Source organism: Geotrypetes seraphini, chromosome 4, assembly GCF_902459505.1.
Source record: "Geotrypetes seraphini chromosome 4, aGeoSer1.1, whole genome shotgun sequence".
Taxonomy (NCBI): Eukaryota; Metazoa; Chordata; class Amphibia; order Gymnophiona; family Dermophiidae; genus Geotrypetes; species Geotrypetes seraphini.
Genome location: NC_047087.1, coordinates 217,742,917 through 217,757,836, shown reverse-complemented (window position 1 = coordinate 217,757,836; position 14,920 = coordinate 217,742,917). Strand labels below are relative to the sequence as shown.

At 39.3% G+C, this 14,920-nt stretch overlaps 1 protein-coding gene across 1 annotated transcript in view; it reads right to left on the bottom strand.

The window, feature by feature from the left end:
- The window catches only part of LOC117360128 (rap1 GTPase-GDP dissociation stimulator 1-like), a 124,947-nt gene extending 110,754 nt beyond the window's left edge, over nt 1–14,193 (bottom strand). Inside the window, exon 1 of the mRNA XM_033943833.1 lies at nt 14,050–14,193. Within this exon, the coding sequence (XP_033799724.1) occupies nt 14,050–14,053 (4 nt within the window). The 5' untranslated portion in view covers nt 14,054–14,193. The remainder of the gene's footprint in view (nt 1–14,049) is intronic.
- Nucleotides 14,194–14,920: the final 727 nt, after the last annotated feature.

Here is a 14,920-nt window from a genome sequence, read left to right as displayed (position 1 = left end):
CATCAGATGAAATAAACAGCAGAGCAGGAATAAATGCCTGTCAAAACTTTCCACCTTGAATTACCCTAATTTTTGTTCCCATCATCTTCTCTCAACGGTAATAGAAAACCAAAAACATTTCTACTCATTTCAAACTTTGCTTTCTGAATGGATGACACTGATTCTCCTCTTTCTAGATTCAGTTTAGGTACAGTAATTGAACAATAAGGCGTGACAGATATTGACTAGCTACTCATTTCAGCACTATTTGAATGATTTGTGAGATGTAGATCTGAGCAACTCCTATCATGTAAGAAATGACCAGAGTCAAAATAACAGCAGTGAAGCATTCATGTACATCATAATGCTACCAACACATTTATTCTCAAAATAGAGATACAATGAATGTAAGGTATCATAGTGACTTTCATATGATTTGCTTTGTCAGGAAATTTCATTGAGACTCTTTAAAGTACAGCCTTCAGATAATGTTCCATAGATGTTTTGTTACTTAAAACTAATTTAATTCCAATTCTGCAATAGCTAATTCTCCATTGGTTTTTTTAATGACAGGTTTCATTTAAGTTTATTCAGGGGGTCATTTACTGGTGATTAACTCAGGTTAACTGGCTTAGGATCCATTTTATTCCTATGGGCACTGATAACGTGCGCTAATCTTTAGTAAAGATTCCCTTAATGATTACTCAACATTATAGAATAAAGAACAACATGAAGAGGTTATTGAAAGTTTCTTTAATTCACAGGGAGGTTTACTCAGTGGTTACTTAAAAATTGTTATGAGCTGTAAATGAATGGCTATAAATACTCATATATACTTCAGTATCATATAAAAATATTTGGTTAATCAATAATTTTAAAAAATAGTAAACCTTTTCATTTGTCTGTATAATTTTAAGCACTGCTCTAAAATCAGTTTTGAATCATACAACAGATCAGATCTTTTATGTTATTTTATGGTCTTCTTATCTCAAAAAAGATATAACGGCACTAGAAAAGGTTCAAAGAAGAGCGACCAAGATGATAAAGGGGATGAAACTCCTCTCATATGAGGAAAGATTAAAGAGGTTAGGGCTCTTCAGTTTGGAAAAGAGTCGGCTGAGGTGAGATATGATTGAAGTCTACAAAATCCTGAGTGGTGTAGAACAGGTACAAGTGGATTGATTTTTACTGCATCAAGATTTACAAAGACTAGGGGACACTCGATGAAGTTACAGAGTAATACTTTTAAAACCAATAGGAGGAAATATTTTTTCACTCAGAGAATAGTTAAGCTCTGGAACGCTTTGCCAGAGGATGTGGTAAGAGCAGTTAATGTAGCTAGTTTTAAAAAAGGGTTGGACAAGTTCCTAGAGGAAAAGTCCATAGTCTGCTGTTGAGAAAGACATTGGGGAAGCCACTGCTTGCCCTGGATCGGTAGCAAGGAATGCTGCTACTATTTGGTTTTTGCCAGGTACTTGCCTCCTGCCACCCACCCCCACCACTGTATTTTGCAGGAGAGAAGAGGGTATGCCTCCTGCCAATCTTCAATGGGGAAGATAATAGGGGTTTGGGGGCATGGCAAAAGGCAGTAAGCATCCCTCCTGCCAATTTCGGGGGTGCTGTTGGGTGAGGTCCTCTGCTGCAGCTGGATTAGCTGATTGCACAGGAATATTTCCCCCCCCCCCTTCCTGATCAGCTCAACCAGCAAGACTCTCCGAAGTTGTGGCTTTGGGCAGTGCTGCCGGCTCAGCAGATCATGAATTCCCTTGCTCCAATCAGTTCAGCTGGCCTACATTTCAGGTATCAGTCGTAGCTCTAGGGAGACGCCTAGGGCCATTTAAACTCACCCAAGGCCACTTCCAGGCAAAACCATGCCCACACCCAGCCTTGGGCAAGCTTAGGGTTCCTATAAGTTTCTCTAGACCCATGACAAATGTGTACAGCATAGATGTCCTGCTTCAGGGAGCTTTTTTCAAAAAACGTGCATCCCGATTGGCTGCCAGATGGCAGCAGGACACCTACTGCTGCCTACAATTGGGACACTCATTTGTAGAATCAGCCCCAGAATACCTTGATAGTGCAGTAACTCCTTTGGATACATGACCACTACATGGAAAACTTAAAGTTAGGAAATGCCTACATTTGCACAATGGAACTGATGGTATAGCACTGATCATACATCAAAGTCATCTGCCATCTTGCTATCTATTACCTGCTCCAATATATATGGTGAGAAGGTCTTTCTATAGCTCCCTCATAGCCCTCACAGAGGGATACATGGATTCCTTCCAGGTGGTCAATTTAAGGTCATGTGCTTGATCGGTGACTACCACAGACAGTCACTCAACTATACCAACTTCATGGATGTTGGTGTGTGAAAGATTGGAACTGTTGCCATTTGTAAGATAGTTTCAGATCTCAAATTACGTGATGTCAGTAACTTGCGGAGCGGGAAGATACCACGCTGCATACGTGTCATCAATCAAATTGATGGCTGAGTAACACTACATTAGCAGCTCCCTTTTTCTCAAGCAAATGTGGAGCAAGGTTATAGCTGGACTGTATGTACCCTTTTAAGAGATCAGTGTCCCAGGTATGTGGTGTGAGCATGCATCTAATGACCTTGCATGTGAATAGGTAGTCCATGGGTGCCCTAGCTATTCTTCACATGCAGGTTGCCACTGTGCCTGGATCCATATGCATCCCAGGCCAGAGGTAGCAATAGGACTAATAAATTCAATCAGGTTACCATACTCAGACAGAATTCTGCCTAAAGAAGTTGACAGAAAATAAACAAAGAAAGATGAAAGGAAAGTAGAAGCACGAGGACACAATAAGAACATACTAATGTAAGTATAGCTATATTGGGTCAGATTGAAGATCCATCAGGTCAACTATCCTATTTTCAACAGTGGCCAGGTTTATGGGGGGTTCTAGAGTTGGGGGGGGGGGTGTTGCTTTTGGTTTATGGAGTTTCTGTGGCTGTTGATGTTCTCATGCTGCATTGTTTAGTTTTGTGTATTTCGTTTGGATCTATGCAACATTTCAATAAAGAATTACAAAAAAAAAGGTATGGGAGTACCTACTATATCTGACTGTAATTCACCTTGAGATTGAAGATGGAAATGGTAAACAATTAAATTAACAATCCAAATCTGTCCTCCTTCAATTCCCTTCCAACAAGTTGTTAAACAGATTCTGAGCAAAAGTATTTAACAATTCTTTATCCATTGCCACCCTTCCCTGTAGATCTCCTTTTCTCCCCCACCACTCCCACTTCTGATATTCATCTTTTCACTGGAATGCCTGAACAAGTCTTATCGCATCACTTTACCTCTTTGGCTTTCTTTTCTTCAGCTTGCACCTTGGCTCCCTTCACCATCTTCCATGGTTCATTCAGTTTTATCAGACATTCAACCCTTTCTGAGATCTCTTGCTTTCTCGAATGCTCATCTTCTGACTTTTTCAGCTAGCTTCTTGAAAAAACAGGTGTGCTTGCCATTGGGAGGCACTCATAAACAAAGGATAATAAGGTAGAAGAGAATTATGGCCCCCTTTTACAAAGCAGGAACAGCGCAGAGCATTTGCATGTCGACCGGCGCTAAAAGCTTCTTGCGTGGTTTTGTAAAATGGGGGTAGGGGGGAGTAATTTTTTGGCTGTGGTTGATTAACTGTTGTATTTCTCTTGTCTTTTTATTTTTATTAGGCTCCTTTTACAAAGCCGCGGTGAAGTTTCTACCACGGGCTGGCGAGGTAAATGCTCCAGTGCTCATAGGAATTCTATGAGCATCAGAGTATTTATCTCACTGGCCCTTGGAAGAAACCTCTATTGCAGCTTAGTAAAAGCCAGCGATTGTTAGCATTATCTATTTTCCTTATTCAAATTTATTCTGATGATTGCATAATTATGAAACATAAATAAATAGTTTAAAAATATTCAGTAATGGGAGTATAGCCTAGCATTCTTATTTTCATTATTTTTCTTTTATTGTTTTGAAAGTAAAGCAGCAATCCTTACAAGGGGCTTTGAAAATAAAGCCTTTCTTCCAACTCACCCCATCACACATAAAATCTGTTCTGAAGATTGCTTTCAATGAATACCTGCTCTATAGAAAATATGTGGGGCTGGAATAGCAGCAAATCGTTGTAGGTCATGAGACTGGTGTGCAAACAGTTTTCTATTATAAAGTGTAGAGGTTACGTTGTCAGTTCTCACATTATTGATTCAGTGAATTGTTACTGAAATGAATAAGCAGTTTTCAAAACATTCACATGCATCAGTCATAGGTCTTTTCACTTGCCGCATTTCTTTATTTCCATTCATTTTCATTTTATTTTCATGGATAACCTGAAAACAAATTGCAGCATTCAATGTACCTAATTAGAATGAAAATAAATCTCTTATCAGTCTACTGATGCTATTAGCCATTCCATATCCTTGATTTCAGGGAAAATGCAATTGCAGTAATGCTTGAAAAATGATGTATAGACTGCTAACTCAATCCTTACGTTTTCTGTATGAAGAGAAAACATCTGCTTGGGGACAATTTCCATTAAGCCAGATGATGGCAAAATGTATAGGTACTTTTCTACCCATATATGTAGCGATACTACATGGATACTAACATGATTTAGGCTTTCTCATTAGAAGCTTATTGATATTGTAGTCAATTTTGTTTGAGATACTTCATTGCACCACCTCAATTAATCCTTCTATCCAACAAAACCAAGGCTAGTAAGAAAATAACCTTCTCAGAAAAGCAATGGGAGACTTTCTTAAAAAAAAGGGGCTACATACCAAGTCTTAACCGCTATCTCCTTAAGCACGTCTGCAACAAATCTGAGGATATGATCCTAAGTATTTGTCCATAAGAACATAAGAATTGCCGTTGCTGGGTCAGACCAGTGGTCCATCGTGCTCAGCAGTCCGCTCACGCGGCAGCCCTTAGGTCAAAGACCAGGGCTCTAAATGAGTCCAGCCTCACCTGCGTATGTTCCGGTTCAGCAGGAACTTGTCTAACTTTGTCTTGAATCCGTGAAGAGTGTTGTCCCCTACAACAGACTCCAGAAGAGCATTCCAGTTTTCCACCACTTTCTGGGTGAAGAAGAACTTCCTTACGTTTGTACGGAATCTATCCCCTTTTAACTTTAGAGAGTGCCCTCTCGTTCTCTCTACCTTGGAGAGGGTGAACAACCTGTCTTTATCTACTAAGTCTATTCCCTTCAGTATCTTGAATGTTTTCAATCATGTCCCCTCTGTTCAAGGGAGAAGAGGCCCAGTTTCTCTAATCTCTCGCTGTACGGCAACTTCTCCAGCCCCTTAACCATTTTAATCGCTCTTCTCTTCTAAGTGTGATTCTATAATGTGTCTAACTTTTATAGAATCGCATAAAGCGCCGCACTAGGTCGGTGATGATATTTTAGATGGCATATATAGAATCGGGTCCTTAACGCCTCCTATTTAGGTGGTGGTAAGTGCCCACATGTTAACTGTGTAGGAACTCTATGACCATCAGAGCAACACAGAGCATTCAGTGCACTGGCTGGCGCTACAAACCTTCTTTTGCTCCTGCCCATGCAGAGCTGCTACCTGATTGGCTGCTGTGAGTTCTTGCGGTCCTGCAAGAAAACACAGCAGCCAATCAGCTAGCAGCTCTGCATGGGCAGGAGCAAAGGAAGGTTGCTCTTGCCGAGATTCACCGCTGGATCACCAGGGATACTAAAGATGTGTGGGTTAGGTGAGATGGAATAAAACATTCTTAGAATCGACTGGGACAGGAGGCGGGAGGGATCCTGCCTGACCCAGCCACCACTAGACCACCAGGTTTCACGGCAGACCTAGTGGCAGCCAATCAGCTAGTGGTTCTGTACGGGCAGGAGCAAAGGAAGATTGTTTCTGCTGCAGTTCACTGCTGGACCACCAGGGATACAAAAGGTAAGCAGGGGAGGCAGAAGGGAGGTAAAAATTCTTAGAATCGGCTGGGACAGGAGGCAGAAAGGAACCCTCATGTCCCAGCCACTGCTGGATGACCAGATCTCATGGCAGACCCATCAGAGGTTCGGGAAGGGGGCGGGTCAACTGATAACCCCGTTTTTGGACCATTTTATTGGCTCCAAAATCTTGGTTTATATTTGAGTATATACGATACATTTAATTTAAAACAAAATGTAGCTAAGAAGCACCTATTGACTTCTTTCTGCACAGCTGTAAAGATGTAAATTGAGACTGGGAGGTTTTCCAAACAATATATCCGACACTATTGTGCCAGCTGCTTTACACATATTTCCTGTCAAGCAAATGAGAATGAAGGAAGATGGACAATAAAAATATATTTGAAAAAGCATCGTGACTCTTCACTTAAAATCTATTATTCTATTTACATCATAGAGTGCTAATCAGTAATTTCCATGAGTTTGTTTTCCTCTAATGGTTATAATTTCATATTATGTTTTGTGATTATTTTGTGCTCTTATTATAATTTTTAAATTTTGTACATCGCCTTGGAATCTTCCATTGTCTGGTTCAAAACTGTCTCTCAGTGGTGGAGACAAAGACTGTGCCTGAATTTAAGAAAGTATGGGAAAGGTATATAGAATTTCTTAGGGAGAGGAGGCGATCGTGGATGCTGTGGATAGCCATTTGACCTTTATTTGCCTTCATGTTTCTGTGTTTCTAACTACAAACCGCACACTAGAATTTATGTGCACCACTTCATAGAATATGCTTAGAAAGTTGTGCACATAAATTCTAATTCATGCGAATTAATGTCAATAAGTGCTTGTTAGTTGGCAATATCAGCACTGATTGGTTTGTTAATTAAAGCACCCTTTCATCAAGCTACGTTAAGGTTTTTTTCGACGACCGTTGTGGTAAAAGCTCTGACGCTCATATAAATTCTATGAGTGTCAGAGTTTTTACCTCAGCCAGCGGTGATTAAAAAAACCTCTAATGCAGCGTGATAAAATGGGGCCTAATTTGCATGAAGAAATAGGTAATGCGCACAGATTTACTCACGCAACTTTGGCCTCATATATAGAATCTGGCCTTAAATCCATTAGTTGCCGTAGTAAAAGAAGAGTGTGCCATAATGGTTAGAACTACAGCCTCAGCACCCTGAGGTTGTGGGTTCAAACCCTGCTCTGCTCCTTGTGACCCTTGGCAAGTCACTTAATTCTCCACTGTTCCAGGTACATTAGATAGACTGTGAGCCCAGAGGGACAGATAGGGAAAATGTTTGACATACCTATATGTAAACTGCTTTGAGTGTGGTTGTAAAACTACAAAAAAGTTGGCACACAAATCCCTTTCTCCTTAATGTGGTAATTTGTAGGACATTTTTATTTTGGCAGGTTGTGTACTAATGTAACCATTAGTATAGGGTTGCCAGATTTTACTATAGTAAAATCTGAACCCCTAGACCCGCCCCAGGCCCACCCAGTTCCACCCATCTCTGGCCCGTTACACCCTAGTCCCGTCCCAACCTCAGCCTAGCCCCGCCCCAGCCGCCTGCCAAGATTTTTTACAATTAATTTACAAGTAGGCGTCTAACTTGGTAGGTATCCTGTAGGCATCTACATCAAGGCGCCTACCAGCATCTACCCATAAACAAGTGTGGTAGGGATGGAGTTTTGGCATGGATTGAGTTAGGTGCCAGTAGGCACCCAACTTAAGTCCAAAAAAACCTGGCCTAACATATTGGCACATAACTTTGGATGACTTGCAATAGGTGCCGTTTTACTAGACACCATTTATAGAATTAGGGCCTTAATGCCATCATTAGTCCTACATATTTTGACATCGAGCCTGAATCAGGAAAGTAACCACTGGCTTACTTTCACCACCGTTTAATTTTACTGCATTTGAATCTGTTTCTGCTCTTATCTTTGAGTTTGTTTTTGTTTTTGTTTTGTTTTGGTCAGCCTGCCAATCAAATCAGCAGAGCGAGAGCAGCAGAAAGAAGCTGAGACAGCATGGCTGCCAGCTGCTTGGGAAGTTTGTCTGTCCTTCTGAGTTGCTGCCACTCTGTTTGATGGAGGTAAGGTAGTGGTTATTTTCTAATTTTTAAATGTGGATGTTTGAAATGTTTTTGAAGTATCTTCTGTACTTTTACATGGTATACTGTACTATAGGCTTTATACTCAAAGTAATTATGAATTCAGAATGGCTTTGCTTTTTTGGTTCTGAATGTCTAAAATACATTGATGAGATTTTTGGGAGGGGGGCCCAAGAATGTTGGGGGAATGTGGAGGGGGGTGGTCCAGGATATCAGGGGGATATCAGAGATGTGTGGGGAATGTGGGAGATGTTGGGGAGATGTCGGCGATGCAAGGGGATGTTAGGGAGATGTCAAGGGGAGGTACGGGGATGTCAGGAGGAGGGGTCTAGGGCTCTGTGGCTCAGCTGATTCTGGTAGGGGGAATCCCCATCAGCTGAGCCACCAGGAATCCCCAAAACCGGCTCAGCTGATGGGGATTCCTTCTGCCGCTATCAAACAAGGTAGTTGGTGGGTACGTCTACTAAACATGCTTTTGTACGTTTTTTGTGTGGACGTTTTTATTTTTGAAGATGGGCAAAAAAGGTAGACGTCCTAAGGACCAAAACTTATACCTAGTTCATTTAAAAAAATAAAAGATAGGCGTTTGGCAGCTTTGAAAATGGCCATTTTTCCTACTGGGTTTGTGGACATCTTGCACAAAACATCCAACCTCAGACTTAGGCACATGTTCGATTATGTCCCTCTATATTGATAGAAAAGAAAACAAAGGTAAATAACAAAAGGAAAATGGGGATACAGTAGATTTAAAATAATCCAATCCTTGTCTAAATTTTAGTTAAAATAATCTCAATTTTGTGGGGATTTGGTTAGGATTTTTCCGGATGTCTCTAGAGCTACGCAATTTAGAGTTTTTGAAATTAAAAGTTAGAGTTTTGGCTCTAGAGGCATCCTTTTATTTGAAATTCCCATGTAAATGTTTAGTCAAGATACAAGATATTGAATATGTTTTTTGGGACCCCATACAGTCCCATACAATTACAACAGTTTTCAGTTGCTAGAGAACAGAAAGGAGTTTAAATTTTCATTTTCATATAAGTTTCATTCCTGAGGAAAATAAGAGGAGTAAATTAGATTCCCTATTAGTAAGAAATGATTTAAGGTTCTCTAAGGTGATTTGAGAATTATTTCTTTTATCTTTTCCTGAATTTGTTGATGAAATAGTATCATGTCTCTCCATTAATGTGGGCTTGAAAAGGATTTGTGTATGTATGATTGATTATGTATTGTTTATGAGATTTCCTTTTTTTTTTCCTTTATTTTTTTGGATATTGTAAGTATTCAAAGTATAATAAATTAAAAAAAAAAAAAAATCTCATCTATATTTTGGTCAAAAGAAAATGTGCTTCAGTGAAGACAGTCTCATATTCTTATTTTTGTAGGCATCCTTAATTAAAAAAGCTTTAAAGCTAGATATAAATCTGGCTACTGAAGTTTCGTGATGAAGATAGGAAGGCAGAGCTTTCCATAATGTAGGGGCTGTAACTGAAAAAACAGGTTTGCGAGAGGAAAGTTTGTTGGCTAGAGCACAGTATTTATGAGGGATTATAAGGAAGAGTGAGCTTCTCATTATTAATGTTTCAGGTATCTGAATATCATCATATCTTCCCTGTCTTGCCTCACATCTGAGATATATATGATTAGATTTCTAAGTAATATCTCATGGGCCTTATGATAACAGACTTTGCACCTTTTACCAGCCCTAATCTGGACTGCCCCAGTTCTATTTATATCCTTCTGCAGGTAGTACTCAAGTGAAGTCTCACTAGAGATCTGTATAGTGCTATAATTGCTGTTTTTCTACTGAGTCTTGCTTTCCCCTATACATCCTAGCATACCTCTAGCTCTGACCATTGCTGTGAAATCACCAGATATAATCATCTGTATCCTGTTTTTGTGGCTATCAGTATCTCACTCAGTGTGATTCAGTTTATTTCAGCTTGCAGCATAGATCCAAGATACTCAATTTCTTTTAAGGAAAAGACTGGGGGGGGGGGGGGGGCTGTGAGCTCTGGGTAAGCAGTGAGTGTTTATGGCTGTTCATTGCCGGAGACCTTTGGAAGGAGAAAACAATGTTTAAAAGGTATTTGGAGGGAATAGGCAAGAGGTGATGTCAGATCACTGGCTAGGGGAGAGAAGGAAGGATAGAAGCCAGTTCCGGGGGGGGGGGGGGGTGAGGGGGAGGTAAGGAAGCAAAGTGGGGGAGAACACTATAGTGGTATTGTCACTTCCAGAGTCAGAAAAATTCCAGCACAAATTAAGCCCTGAATATGCCAGACCACAGGGACCTCTGGTAGTGCAAGGCTCTGTGCGGCTGCCCCTATTTAAGACTGTGCCTGGGTTTTGCCTTTCCCTAAACTTCTGTAGCATACCTGCAAACCATTCGCAGTATATTAATGTGCTGTGACACAGCAGTTAAAAATCACTGCTTTTTAGAACAGGCTCCTACTGTGCACCCTCAGGACACCCAAACTGAAGCATCCAATTATAGAATTTCCTCCTGTCCTGGTTATTTAATCCCATCCTATTTAGTTCTAGCACATAAATGACTTTTTGTTCATAAGAATCACAGGGCTTCAAAATCCCCAAAAAGGCACAGTGATTGGTTGATAGTAGAGAGTGACATGAGAATGGTTACCATGGCAATACCACGGTTACCACAGTAAATACCACAGGGGAGAGTGTGGCACAGTAGTTAAAGCTACAGCCTCAGCATCCTGGGGTTGTGGGTTCAAGCCCATGCTACTCCTTGTGACCCTGAGCAAGTCACTTAATCCCCCCCATTGCCTCAAATGGCTTTCAGCTGCATTCACTTATGAGCACCAGCACATACATGAATTTCAGTCTATGGCTACCAATAGAGTAATTAACAAGCCTCCCAATCAACTTCTAAGATAAGTTTGTTCCAACTGTTCTTATCTTGTTTTAGTCTACCTTGAATATCATTGTGGTAAAAGTGGGACAGTTAAGGCAGTGATGGTGCCAAAGGCAGCCATAGTTTAGTGACATCATTAAATGGTTTGGTTGATGGGTCTGAGCACTTTACTTTTATTTAACAATTATATTTATTAGAGCTGTGAAAATAGTGGGAAATTGATATATATCATCACAGAATTTATTTATATCTCCCTAGAAAATTGAGTGGATAAATGGATAAATGTTTATAAACAGAAAATGGAAATAAGGTGATCTTTTTATTGGACTGATTTTAATACATTTTTGAGTAACATTTGGAGACCCTACCCTCTTCCTCAGGTCAGGACAGGATACTGTAACAGCAGAATACTGTACTGACCTAGGAAGGAGGTTTTAGTCTCTGAAAGCTAGTTGATAAATGTATTAGTCCAATAAAATGGTATTATCATATTATTATGGTATTATTTTATTTTTATCTGTTAATTATAAAGTGGTGATTTGTCAGTTTTTTTCAAATTTACATCTATTGTTATAGTTATATTTTGCACCTATCGTTATATTTATATGTTGCACAGTATAAGGTCTGTTCAAAACATTCCAGGACTGATTTTATACACATTTATTAAACAATCTTACAACTTATTCCTTTGGGTCCCCTTCAAAGTACTTCCCTTTCCTACATATACACTTTTCCCAACATCATTTCCACTTCTGAAAATAGTCCTTAAATGCATCTTCAAGAATCGTCAAAAGTTGCTGCGTCAAATTTTGCTTTATGTTTTCAATGGTGTCAAATCGCTTTCCTTTTAGTGTGGATTTAAGTTTAGGAAACAAGAAGAAGTCAGCAGTGGCCAAATCAGGAGAGTAAGGTGACTGGGAAAGAAATGTCATTGCATTTTTTATGGTTGTTCTTTTGGTCATCAGTCATCAATCGCGGAACAAACTTTGTCGCAACGTGAGACATCCTCAACTTCTCTGTTAGAATGTTGTGGCATGAACCAATGGAGATATTGCATTCCTCTGCCAATTCTCTAAGTTAATCACTGATTAGCATGCACAAAACCTCCCACTTGATCAACATGATCATCATGGGTTGACATTGATGGTCTTCTAGTTCACAAATCATCTTCCACTGATTCATGGCCACTTTTGAAGAGTTAATACCATTTAAACACCTTCCACAATTCATGACATATTCCCCATAAGCCACTTTCAGCATTTCATAAGTTTCTGTAGTGGTCTTAACCAAGTTAAAACAGAACTTCACGCTGTAGCGCTGCTCATTGAGGTCACGCATGATGAAAAATAGCCGATCATGAAAACATACTTTCACAAAAACTGCTGTAGCTTGGAGACAAAAACAGATGTCAACAAATGGAAAAAAGGAAGTTATTTGTGAGGATTCAAGATACTCAACACCATCTAGTAAATCTCAAAAGAACTTCTGGTTGGAACACAATTCAAACTGTCCTGGAACTTTTTGAACAGACCTCGTATTAGGGGAAATGTGTCTCTGTTTCTGTGGTGTTGCAGTGTATGCAGAGTCTAGCTTCTTGGCAGTTCAACTTTTGTCTACAAATTTCTATTTTTAGCTTGTGATTACTTATTCCATACTGGGCAAGGGTATATTTGTGTTGTGTGTGTGTATATGAAAAAGACATGGTTTTCTGCTAGTATTGACTGTGCATTGACCTTTTTTTTTTTTCTTAGAAAGCCATTTAACAGGTGCATTCTAATTACCGAGGAGATTGGTAGTATACTAAGCTAGACTAGAGTAGCATAAAATCTTTCTTTCTGCTATTAGTGGGGAGATGTTTGGAAGAAAACTAAGACTGCATGGATGGTGAAGGGACAAGGATGAAAAATGTGGGAACGGTGAGGGGCCTGGGATAAAAAATGTGCTTCACTGTGGAGACAGAGTGGGAACGGGGAAAAATATTTTGTTGTGGGGAGAGAATGGGAACAAATTTTTGTTCTTGTGTCCCGTCTCTAGGTAAACACTCAGCAGGAAGTCTGTCTGTTGACACCAAGTTTTCTGATGACCCTGTAGTACACACTACTGAGATAAATAGTGCTTCTAAACAAAGGATATCATTTATTATATCTTAAGATTATCAGTGCTAGTATTTGAAGGATGACTACAACATACACATCAAAAAGGATGTGCAAGGTGGAAAGACAACTGGAGATACTATTAATAGAAATAGCAGTGAAGTAATTATAGCACAGGAGAGACTGAAAATTCTCTATAAACTTAAACTTAATGCTTATAGGATTTTCTCTTGCCCCCTGCAGGGGCATCATTATTTAGTCAGACAAAGTAAGTGCACAGCACCAATGACCTTTAAAGGGTAAGCAATGGCATCTTATTTATTCTGCCATCTAACAACTTGCTAATTCTATGTTTTGTCACTGTATAGCTCAACAAACACTTGCAAATCTGAGTAAGAAATAGATGAATCCAAATATCAGAACCATTTGGAAAACAATTATGGACTTTGATGGATGCTGAGGTGATTATGCATTAACTGTGCGTCAGTCTGAGCAAATAAACAATGCAATGCATAACAGAATGGGAACACGTGCAGGAAATTCTAATAGTCATCAATAAACACTAATAATTCTGTACCACATTTCAAGCACTCAACTGCTTCTTAGGCAGAAAAAAGTTCACTGAAACATATATGAAGAAATTACTGAGTAACAAATAACAGACACATCTATCTATCTGTCTATTTACTGTATTCACTGTTTACATTTGATATGCCCTGAAGCACACGATCTGAGACACAGCACACAAAAGTGAGATAAAAGGATAAACTGTATTCAAAGTATTCCTTAATATTCATCGTTTTAGGTTGCCTGACCTCTGTGTGGCTATATATGGCACAAACACGCACATGCACATAACATATCTCAAGTCATTCCTATTTTCCTTGTATAGGAAATTCAATTTGCCTTAATTAAAATGGCCCCAGATCAATATTTTTACATTTGAATGCATCCCTTTCAGCCCTCCTATATTACTTGCTAGAAAGAACACAGCATTCACTAAATACTATCTTGTTTTAGATTTACGGGTAGCTTGTTCTGTACTCACCCATGGCAGATGAAAATGCACATAGAAAGCCAATGTGTCTTGGGAAGATCGGTCCCTTATAGCTAGCTTATAGCTGCGAGGAAGGAAAATATTTGTCTAGTTTCAAGCAGCCTTTAGAGCTCTTGTGCTCTCCCTCCCTCTCTCATTCTGTGACCCAGCTCTTTAAACACACTTAATACTCTAACTACTTAATCCTTCAGCACTGCCTATGTGTCTAGCTCTGAGAGGTTCTCAACAGAAATGAAAACAGTAAAAGAGGAAGACCGGGAATCCCTCATAAAGTTCAGCTAAATTTCTATTGCATTTACTATTGCTGTCAGCAGGGGGTCATTATTGCACCAGACAATGAAACTGTACGATGCATTAATTTTATTCAGTGTTTCATTATCTGTGCTGTGCTATTAATAGGTTTGTTTTTATTTTGAACTAGATTTTGCCCAGAAAAGATGATACAAAAGCTTCAAACTGACTTCCAGTCTCCTTAAGATCAAATATTTTAAAAGACATAACTAGAACTGGTTGATGTGGTCCCTTCTAAAATGGTAAATAGGCACTACAGTACTATTATTATTTATAATTTCATAGCACTGAAAGGTGTACACAGCGATGAATATTTAACATTCTGCTTAGAAGAGCTTACAATCTAATTTAGACAGACAGGAAATCTCAGGGTTGGGGAGATTCTGGTAGAAGGAATGATACAATGGGTATAAGTATCTGACAGTGAGTGGGAGTTAAGATCTGTATTGTTATTAATTGAATTTAAGTGCTTATTTTGTTATTAATGTCTGTATAATTTATGGCACTTTGTATTAGCTTTGAAAATTAATAAGGATTAAAAAAAAAAAAAGATCTGAAAGCAACTTAAAAA